The sequence below is a fragment of the Lathyrus oleraceus genome, chromosome 4 (assembly GCF_024323335.1).
Source record: "Lathyrus oleraceus cultivar Zhongwan6 chromosome 4, CAAS_Psat_ZW6_1.0, whole genome shotgun sequence".
In the NCBI taxonomy this organism is placed as follows: Eukaryota; Viridiplantae; Streptophyta; class Magnoliopsida; order Fabales; family Fabaceae; genus Lathyrus; species Lathyrus oleraceus.
This window is the reverse complement of record NC_066582.1, coordinates 21,611,323-21,622,662: the sequence shown is the minus strand read 5'-3', so window position 1 is coordinate 21,622,662 and position 11,340 is coordinate 21,611,323. Positions and strand designations below refer to the sequence as shown.

Here is an 11,340-nt window from a genome sequence, read left to right as displayed (position 1 = left end):
CATCCTCCCCAAAATACTTAGGAAGATTTGAGTCGCTAAGCATTGTTCTTGCAAGTTCCACCAATGACCTATTCTTTCTTTCAACTACTCCATTTTGTTGAGGAGTCCTTGGAGCCGAGAAGTTGTGAAATATTCCTTGATCTTCACAAAAGTCTTCAAAAGAAGTATTCTGGAATTCTCCACCATGATCGCTTCTTATGGAGGCAATTGTTAATGATTTCTCTTTTTGAATTTTCTTTGCATACTTCTTGAATGCTTTGAATGCATCACTTTTATGCACTAAAAAGAATGTCCAAGTATATCTAGAATAATCATCAACAATAACTAAAGCATATAAGTTTCCTCCGAAGCTTCTTGTTCTTGATGGACCAAATAAGTCCATATGTAACAATTGTAGTGGCCTAGAAGTGGACACCACATTCTTGGATGTGAAAGTTGATTTGGTTTTCTTCCCCTTTTGACAAGCATCACAAAGTCTATCTTTGATGAATTTTATCTTTGGCAATCCAATGACAAGGTCATGTTTTACTAACTTATTCAAGTGCTCCATGTGAATGTGAGCAAATCTGTTATGCCATAACCATGAGTCGTTGTTACTTGCCACAAGACACTTAACCTTCAAAGAAACATCATCAAGGGAAATCATGAAAATATTATTAATTCGCTTACCTATAAGCATTACCTCTTGTATGACTTCGTCTTCAATTAAACATTCATCTTTTGTGAACCTTATATTGAATCCTTTGTCACAAAGTTGGCTTATGCTTAAGAGGTTGTGCTTTAGTCCTTCGACATATAGCACATCTTCGATGGATATGAAATTTGGTGCACCTACTTTGCATATGCCAAGAATTCTTCCTTTGTTGTTATCTCCATAAGTAACATAACCCTTGGCCTTAAGCATTAGATCTGAAAATTTGTACACATCACCAATCATATGCTTGGAGCACCCACTATTCAAATACCAAAGATTTGATGTGGCCTTCAAGCATACCTACAAAACAAAATTAAGTTTTGTTAGGTACCCAAATTGCTTTGGGTCTTTCATAATTAGTACCTTTCTCAACCCATACATAATGCCCATTTGTTACACTAAAGTTTCTAACATAGCAAGCATTAGGTGTATGGCCAATAATACCACAATAAAAACAAGTTGGTTCAAAATTGCTTTTATATCTAGGAACATAAGACTTTTTATTTGTAAACCTTTTCTTTTTAGGACTTTGATGCACAACTTTTGGTGTGTTGACTCTTTCTTTTGGAGATTGATCCTTAGGCCTAACAAAGATAGTTTTATTTGAACTTGGTTTAGAAAATTTGGAGTAACCAAGTCCACTTTTGTCATTTGAGTACCTTTGTTGGCTAAGAACCCCTCCAAACCAATTTGTCCCTTTTCATACCTTTCAAGGACTCTTTTAAGTTGGACAATTTGGAAAGAGAGAGACTCACACTTTAGACATACAAAATTCTTCTTTTCACTAATCATCTTTTGTTTTTCATTTTCAAAATCTTTTTCAAAAATTTCAATCTTTTCTTCCAAGGAAGAAATTTGTTTCTTTTGAGATGATATAGTTTTATAAAGAATTTTGCATTCATTTAACAATTCATTAATTGCACCTTGTGCATCATCATCAAAAAGAGAAAAATCATTACTAACCTCTTCTTCATCATCGGAATGATGAGAAGCCATTAGCGCCAAGTTTGCACATTCCTCGCTATCCGATCCGGATGAAGAACTAATTTCATTGTCCTCCCATGCAACATATGACTTTTTGTTCTTGAAATCCTTCTTGCTCTTGAATCCGTCTTTCTTTGAAAGTTTAGGATATTCCGGCTTTATGTGGCCTTGCTTTCCACATTCGTAGCATGTTATATCTTGCGTAGATGTGGTGGTCTCCTTTTTCCTGAAATGTCTATTCTTTTTAGCGTTAAAGGATTTATCATTTTTGTTAAAGAACTTACCAAGCCTTTTAACAAGGAGCATGAAATTCTCATCTTTCTCCAATGCGTCATCATCTTTATCTTCTTTTGAGTCTACCTTCAAGGCAATTCCTTTAGATTTCTTTTCTTGACTTTCATGTTTCTCAAGCTTACCAAGTTCTAACTCATGTTCTTGAAGTTTGCCAAAGAGTGATGCGGACGTCATTGTTGAAAGACTTTTCTTTTCGGAGATAGCCGTCACTTTCGGTTTCCATTCTCGAGTCAATGATCTTAGTACTTTAAGATTGAGATCTTCATTTGTAAATGTTTTTCCGAGAGTAATTAAGTGGTTAGTCAAGTGAACAAATCTCTTTTGTAGCGCCACGATGGATTCTCCGGGCAACATTCTAAACATCTCATATTCTTGACTTATTGTATTCAACCTTGATCTCTTTACTTCGGTGGTGCCTTCATGTGTTTCCACTAAGGTGTCCCGTATTTGTTTCGCTGATTTGCATTGAGATATGCGGAAGAACTCGGTCATGCTTAAAGCACTTTGAAGAATGTTTATTGCTTTCTTTTCATTTAAGATTTTTTTCTTATCATCTTCATCATACGAACTCTTTATCTTTAGAGTACCAATGCCATTGACCACACTCATAGGATTATGCGGACCATCTTCAACGGCTTCCCATATGCCTTCTCCTTGGGCTTCTAGATGTGCCTTCATGCGGATCTTCCAAAAATCAAAATATTCTCCAGAGAAAAGTGGTGGTTTGTTACTACTTCCACCGTCTTTGAAAACCGTATTCGTGCTTGCGGAAGCCATGCGGATCTTTTAGGAACAGGTTACCCATAACCTGCTCTGATACCAATTGTAAGTTTAAGGAGTGCCTTAGATGGGGGGGGGGGGGGGTGAATGAGACACTTAGATGATTTTCTGGATTTTTTACGGTTTATTGATTTTTACTTTCTTGAGATGCTTATATGATGAAAAGCGGTAAAGTGCGAAAGTAAAGAACACCACGATGTATAGTGGTTTCCCTCACAAATCGAGAGTACTCCACTCCCTTTTCAACACAAAAGAGAATCCACTATAATGTTAGATTCCTAGACAAGACACCTTAAGATCTTTCTATCTAATTCTAACACACCAAGAACAATCCTCTTGGATTTACAATGTTTAAAGTCCAATCGAGACTCAAATTCTCACAAAAGGACCTCTTGCATCCACACACCGGATAGCAAGGATAAAACCTTACAAACTTATTCTTAACAATCCTAAAAATAAGTTGTAATCAAGAGATACAATTCTGAATTTTTGTAGAAGATGAAATAGTTGAAAATTTGAAGTATATCAATTTATCAATTGATCTTCTCCTTTGTAACACTTAATTCTCACAATAATTATACAGGTGTTCTTTGTAAGGAATGAAACTATGATGCTTAAAAAGAAGGTTTATGCAAGATTTCACTCTTAAGAAAATTTGGAAGAACGCTTAAAAAATGTTTGAAAGAATATGAGTAATTGATTTGAAATTTTTGCAAGGAGGTGAATTTGAAATCTGAAAAAAAATGATGTATATATGTTGTCTAAACACCTCCTCAAATGGATGCAATTATCCAAAGGATGCCATGGTTCATGGTAAAGAAAATAGAAAAGTTTCCATGAAGAGATGCACTGATTTTTGCCTCTGGTTCAGTGGTAATCGATTACCTTAATATGGGTAATCGGTTACTTGCCTCCAACATGCAAAAATATTTGAGTTTTTTTACAGAGTAATCGATTACCTTAAAATGGATAATCGATTACTTCATCCCAGATTTGAAAAATAGCTTAAAAAATGAAGTGTTATGATTCCTTTGATGCATAAAATTACTTCTAATGACTATGGCATGAATGGGACATATTTTGAACACTTGTATAATCATCTAGAGGTCAAGTGTTATACCTATTCATTTGAAATACGAATATTCATGAGTTTCATCGAGACTTGATCATTTAGTTGAAAACTTCCTTCATGAGCTTGAATCTTGATCAATCCTTTTTGTTAATCAATCTCAGACTTGTAGAGAAGTTTGTCGTCATCAAAACATTTGAGAAGTCATGTCTTCACAGCTTCTCTAGTACAGAGGGAAGCAATACTCACCATTTTCTCTGAATATTACCATGGAAGTGCTATCTTGCTCCCTTATCCTCATGAACCTATCATTCTAATTCTTGAAGTTATTCGAGTCGGGGGGTGAAAAAGTCTCACCCTAGCAGGGCCTCTAAGGTCACCCAACATTCTCTGGACATCGTCTTTATGTTGTAGAAGGACAAGAAAATTCCTATAGTAGGTGTGATCTCCAGGAGACCACAAATAATCTCTAACGACCTAATGAAAGTCCGTATGTTAGGTGATATCTAAGAAAGGGAAATATCCATGGTGGTAAGGACCTCAAACTCGAAGAGGGTAAAGAGAATCAACAATCCCAATTCATGAATGATAGGGAGATGTTGGTAGAAAAACTCGTGTGATGGGTTGTTAGAGACAACTATGTTAACTAGTTCTTCCTCACAACATGGCTCAATGATCACGTCTGCCTTATCTCCCGAACCTGACAAGTTTATTCCCTTGCAAGATAGTCTCATAGTCTTCAACCCTCAAGCGTTTTGATGTGTTATACGCCACCAATGGTCTTAAAATTCTTAGAAAATAACAAGGAAAAAAGGTCCTTATCACTACTAGAATCGGAGCTACTTTCATAACTTACAAACATCCCTATTTCTAAAAGTTTATAATCATGCCTCGTTAGGTCGCCTAACATTTTTGTTCCAATACCTCCACTTCTCTATATGCTCCCTATCAGTCGAGGGCTAAACTACATTACCACTATCGTCTAAATCCCTGATAATGTCATCACTAAAAAAAGAATATGACGAAGGAAAAAGGAAAAAAATGATACATGTGCTTAGGTGTTGAAGGATGGAAGACGGAGTTGATCTTGAAAAATCTAAGAGAAGTTTGTACTTAGGAAATATAGAAAATATGGAGATAATGTGAAGATGAAAAGGGCCACAATTTCACCATTATAAAACCAATTACCTAGTTTTCATAGGTTATAAATGCCCTGCCATAGGTACGCGCCAACGGTTAGAGAATAAAAACATCTACGACTCAGTATTTACGCATGCATATAATCAAAGACACACAATAATCGCATCTTCCCAAGAAAAGAGATAGCATGTCTAAGCATTAAAGGTTACACGTGCCTCCCTAAGCAATGCTTGAGGGACTCTTCTCAAACAATATTTGAGGGACTCGTTACCATAGACTTAATATAAACCATTATGCATTTAAAGTAATTACTTCATCATTCTCAGGTTTTGTGCTTTAGTGACTGTGATTGAGATAATTTTATTGTATATAGAAAGAAGCAACCCAAAAACATGGAAAGAACCGACAAACGTCATCTAAGAACTTGAGATAATTTTTTTGTATATAGAAAGAAGCAACCCAAAGACATGGAAAGAACCGACAAACATCATCTAAGAACACTCAATTATGACGTTATTTTCCACTAAACAATCCAATTGTATTTCGCAATTACAATTATATTAGAACATAAACACTCTCTTGCAAATATGACCATCATCCTCAATTGTATTTCGCAATTACAATAATATGGTATAAGCTAAGAAATCCAATAGTAAGAGATAGAGTTTGTCATTCATATGATAACTTTATTTTCAACGAAACAATCCAATTCTTTTAACTAATGCCGGCACTTGCTAACAAGAATCAACAATCAAAACATAGACTTGAGTGATACTAATAATCAGTGTAATGAAAATGAAGATAGTAGTAGCACTAGCACTATTGATTAGGCTTTTGACCCCTAACTTATGTCTTAGGTAAGCACTACTCCTAGGTGAATCAAACCTCGAGGTTTGTGTTCGGTTTCTCTTCCGCTTACAGTGGGGACAAAGAAAAAAACAACACAACTACCAAGTTGACTCCTTTTAATTACTACTACTATATCCAATCATGCTCACAACCCCAACAACAATAATGCCTTTTCATCTTCTTCTATAACCCCTCTCTCTCTCTCTCCCTCTTTTTCCAATACAATCTGTCACCTTTTTTCGACTTTTTTAGCAATTTTCCCAATTTAGATATATTTCATTCCCGTCATCCTCGTTGTAATTCAACTTTTTTTCATTCCTTTTGGTCAATGGAGGGGGTTGTTTGAATTTCAACAATCTTCTCCTACAAACCACAATAATCATCACTAACCTTTTTATACCATGTTGTTATGTTTTTTTTCTCCTTTTTTTTTCTTCTGATCATCGTACCATTCAAAATGTTTCATTAGGAATTACGAAATTATAACGAGAAGATTATAGTTTCACTTTTTATTTGATGTTTCATGTCAGGCTCTTGGAATTGGAATTTGAATTGGGAATAATTACAGATTCTTCTTTAAGGTACTACAAAGATTTTGTCCTCAATTTAATTGTTTTGAAAAATGTACTAATGTTTGGTTTTTTCTACGGTTGCATAGGTTTAAGGTTTATGGAGAAAGACTCAAGAATCATGTGAGGGTGGTCTTTGACAGTTACAACTAATTCCCTGTAGGCTTTGAGAAACCTTAATTGGGTTGTTGTTAATTTGGTGAATTCAATGATTGAATGATTGAATGATTCTATATATAAGAATTTCGGACTGATTAAGGTTTGAAATTTGAAGATTCCATGTCAAGGACTTTTGTCAAAAAGTGAAATTGGGGATTTTTTTTCCTGATTATAGTTATAATTGTTGTGTTGATTAATTGATTTCTGAGGGACATGAAGTTTCTAAGTTTAGTTGGAAATTCCTTTGGGTGTTCTGCATCTGGGGAAAGACTAGTTTCTGCAGCAAGGGATGGTGATGTTCAAGAGGCTAAGGCCTTGTTGGAATATAATCCTCGTCTTGCGAGGTATTCGACTTTCGGAGTTCGGAATTCTCCTTTGCATTACTCTGCTGCTCATGGCCACCATGAGGTATAATTCAAAATCCAATGCACCTTGTTTACTTTGTTTCATGTTTTTCGCGGTTCGTCTCAACATATTTTTGTTTTTCGTTGATGTAGATAGTGCATCTCTTGCTTGAATCCGGCGTTGATATAAATCTCAGGAATTATCGTGGTCAGGTAATCCGATATTATTTTGTTGTCAAATAGTGGCTATTGCATTGTAGCGTAATGGAATTTAGACAAACCGGTATTGTTTCACGTTACACAATTAGTACTAATTTCGGCTATAACGGTATCATGATGCTGTAGCATAGCAGAATTTGAACAAACCGATATTATGTACGATCTGCGGAAGAAAACATTGATTTAACGCATACTTTTTTTACTGTCTTAAACTTTTTGTTTGCTCACTTTACGATTTATTTATCATACCGTTAACAGACTGCATTGATGCAAGCTTGCCAACATGGTCACTGGGAGGTGGTTCAGACTCTGATCCTTTTCAAAGCGAATGTATGATAGTTACTGCGAACCGATTTTGTACTAGTTTTTAACGTGATAAATTATCGGTGAAACGAGATTGTAAAAGATTGGTTGTTAAATTGGATTGCAGATTCATAAAACAGATTACCTAAATGGAGGTACTGCCCTCCATTTGGCTGCTTTGAATGGCCATACTCGGTGCATTCGGATCCTTCTCGCAGACTATATACCAAGCATTCCTAACTTTTGGGATGTATTGCAGACGGGCGATTACAAATCAATCGCAGAATTTGATCAAAGGTACTCAGTCACACTCAGAAGTCCTATTGTAAAATTGTAATCGTCTATTATAAACTGTTTCCGTAAGTTGATTTTGTGTTTGATCGGTTGCATATGAAGTGGTATTTGCGAGATAATTAACAAAACTTCGGATGGAGGCATCACTGCTCTGCATATGGCAGCATTGAACGGACATGTTGAAAGTGTGCAGTTGCTCTTGGAATTGGGAGCTTCCGTGTCCGAGGTTACCGTAGAGGATGGAACTACTATCGATTTAATCGGTAACTATTTATTATCTCCTAGTTCATGTGATAAAGTGATGTCAAATGTTTGCTTTGAAAAGTCGGCGTTTATATTCCATATCCGTGCGCGCTTCTTGCAGGTTCTGGGAGCACTCCGCTTCATTATGCTGCATGTGGTGGAAATGCACAATGTTGTCAAGTATGTTTCGATTTTCTTTTCGGAGAAAACTTTTTTGTTGCTCTTAACATTGAAGTTCTATTGATTTTTTCTTGTGAAATTTTTGTTCCGCTCGCAGCTATTGATTGCCAAGGGTGCCAGTCTCACTGCCGAGAATGCAAATGGGTATGTATCGATAAATATTTGTTAAGTTTGATCTGTAGGATTCTAAACCTTTGCGATAAAAATTAGACAGTAATCTTCGTTATATTGGAACTATGAGCAAGTTTATAGTGTAGGATTGTGTACGGTGTTTTGTCGTCCTTACACGAATCAAATATAGATTTTTATTGTCTCGCGTGCTATGTTTCTTAGACGGATTTCAAATTCTTTGGTTTACACTCTTGATTTTTGTTTTGAAGATGGACTCCCTTAACGGTCGCTCATTCATGGCATAGAAGCTGGCTTGAGGAGACCTTAAAAACGCCTCCAGCCGAAAATTTACAAGTTCTTCCTTCGCCATACATATCTCTTCCATTTATGAGCATCGTGAAAATTGCTAGGTATGTGTTTTTCAGAACCAATTTCTTCATTTGTGATTATCATGTTTCTCAATTCAAGCACTTATCTTGACCATGAAAACGGCCGCGACAACACGGTATCAGCAGGTGTCAATACCGATACCGTTATTCACCGTTTTTATGTTACAGAACAAGTTACTATTTATTCACACTGTGACGACCACAATCAGTATCGTTATACCTGCACTCGAAAGCCTTTATGTATTCCAAAGGTTACTAACATTACTCTTTCTTTCTTCTTACTTCAATTGGTATATTCCTAACAGAGAATGCGGATGGAGGACAAGCGACTTCGCACCGATTTGCTTAGATCCGTGTGCAGTTTGTTTGGAAAGAAAATGTATGGTCGCTGTAGAAGGTATAACACTCTTTTCTAACACACTCAATGCTGCTGATATAGATGCTTTTACATGAAAATTGATTTGGCTTTTTTTTATGCTTAAACTTTTGGTATGCAACAATTGCAATGTTAAGAAAGTTAGTCTCATATTACCAGAAATTACATTCAGAGTTGATATTCTCAAAAATCAAAATGTTCTATTTACAATATATAGTCTTTTCAATTTGAATTGACCAAAAGAGTCTTTTCATTTTTTCTACAAATGGTATGAATCTGTGAAATAATAAGAGGAAATAATTAAAAAGTAAAGGTGACAGCACATGTTCACACACCAAAAACAAAGGGAAAAAACATACTACCATGATTCTCTTTTGGTATTGACAACCTTCGAATCAAATGTGAAGGAATAGAGCCATAGAGAGAAATGGATTTTGCAGTGTTTGTTTTTTATAAGGAGTTAATACACTTGCACAGTCATAGCCTTTTCTCTTCAACCTATATTGGTTTACAAATTTTACACCATTGCTTTTGTCATCTACCTCTTTGTATTTTATTGGCAAAATAATGCCACTCATTAAAACCCAAAAAAAAACTCTAGAAATTAAAAAATACCAATTCAATGCATGTTTAGAATGATCCTGTATTTGTCATTATATAAGAAATAAATTGAGTTTGAGATATTTTAAATTTTAAGTTAAAATTATCTGATGTAATTTCTAATGCCGCTCAGACGCATAGTTATAATTCACACCGAAATTGCGGTTGAATGTGGCATGAACCAATTATTGTGACTTAAACAATAATTGACTCAAACAACTACTAGTATTTATGTTGTGTAGTGCATAAACTTTGTGTGTACGAAAATGCAGGTTGTGATCATGAATTCTGCACACAATGTGCCTTGTACCTTTGCTCAACAACCTCAGCTTCAACAAGCAGACATGGTCCCCCAGGTTCAATTGCCTGTCCTCTCTGTCGCCACGGCATTGTCACATTTGTCAAGCTTCCACACACAAGACCCTTACCTAAAGAAATCCAAAGGACAACAACAAACTTGTCCTTAACTTTCTGCACTTGTTCAAGTGAAGTTCTTGGCGATTCCACTGACATGACAACACCCTTTTGCAAACCAACAACTTCACGTGCCTCTAAAACTCCTTCCATGTCCAGTTGTCAGAGATTCTCTTCCTTCAGAATCAACTCTAGTCTTTGTTTCGGAGCTTCTGATGTTACTCCTTCCTTGGTTCCTTGCACAAGCGTTGGAACAAACTTGAGGAACCATTTAACAAGATATGCTGGTTCTGGTTCTCGTTCTCGTTCTGGTTCTGGTTTTCGAAGATCTTCATCTCAAAATGAGAGAAGAAAAGCTTCTTGGTTTTGTTCTTTCAATTCTTTCAATCATTCTGTTTCTACAGCCACTGGATGCTGATTACATACTCTTCTCATTTTCATTCACAGTATCATAAGTTATAAATTCTGTTATATTCATATTTCAAAAAAAAACAAAAGTTCATATAATATAATCTTGACACATTATTAGCTTGTAAATAAACACCACATCGTTGGAACATTCTTTTGTTTTATTTTACAAACAAATTATACTATTTTTGTTCACTTTTTGTCTGAGTAAAAGTTTCTATTTTTCTTTGTTCATTACAATATATTATTATTCTAGCATAAATTCAAGATAGTAGAGGAAATTCATAAAAGACTTCATTCAAGTTCATGTCAAACTATTACAACATGAAAGCTCAGGAGGAATAGATAAGAATACAGAAAATGGGAGTGGTTGACAAGATGAGAGAAGAAATTCTACGTAAACAAACGAAAGTAAAAGAAACTATCAAGAAATTAAAAAGAAAAAAGCCTTGCAAGGTCAAGAAAAAAAATTAAAAACTACTAAATAAAATAAAAACGATAATAAAGCTCAGTGAGGATATCGCCATGAGAACACTACCTCCATTTGCAAGAGTGAAAAGCAATGAATCTTATTACACAAAACTGAGACAAAAGATGAAACAAAAGATGAAGATGGTTGGTGGCATTAGAGAGAGACTCTTGTTGAGCAGTTCCAACCAAAAGCATGTTGACAAGTATGAAGAAACTGAAAGTTATAGAGAAAGTGTTATGATGATGGTATATTATATAGGCAAGTGAAGTTATTAATATTAAAAAATATTAAAAAATATTAAAAAATGTTGGTAGTAGTAAAAACAAAAAAGTGTGTGTGTGTTGTGTGTGTGTTATGGTTTGGTTTGGGGCAGGGAGAAGTCATGTTTGATTGAAAATGAGTGAAGAAAGGATAAAGTACAGAAGCAGTGACAAGTAATGTGACATAAC

At 35.3% G+C, this 11,340-nt stretch overlaps 1 protein-coding gene across 1 annotated transcript; it reads left to right on the top strand.

The window, feature by feature from the left end:
• Positions 1–5,853: 5,853 nt before the first annotated feature.
• Positions 5,854–10,614, top strand: LOC127138504 (E3 ubiquitin-protein ligase XBAT32). The gene is made up of 11 exons (XM_051064967.1): positions 5,854–6,391; positions 6,469–6,946; positions 7,036–7,095; positions 7,360–7,431; positions 7,532–7,701; positions 7,801–7,961; positions 8,063–8,121; positions 8,219–8,265; positions 8,502–8,642; positions 8,927–9,018; positions 9,870–10,614. The coding sequence occupies exons 2-11, from the start codon at positions 6,752–6,754 to the stop codon at positions 10,427–10,429; spliced, it is 1,557 nt and encodes a 518-aa protein (XP_050920924.1). The 5' UTR covers positions 5,854–6,391; positions 6,469–6,751; the 3' UTR covers positions 10,430–10,614.
• Positions 10,615–11,340: the final 726 nt, after the last annotated feature.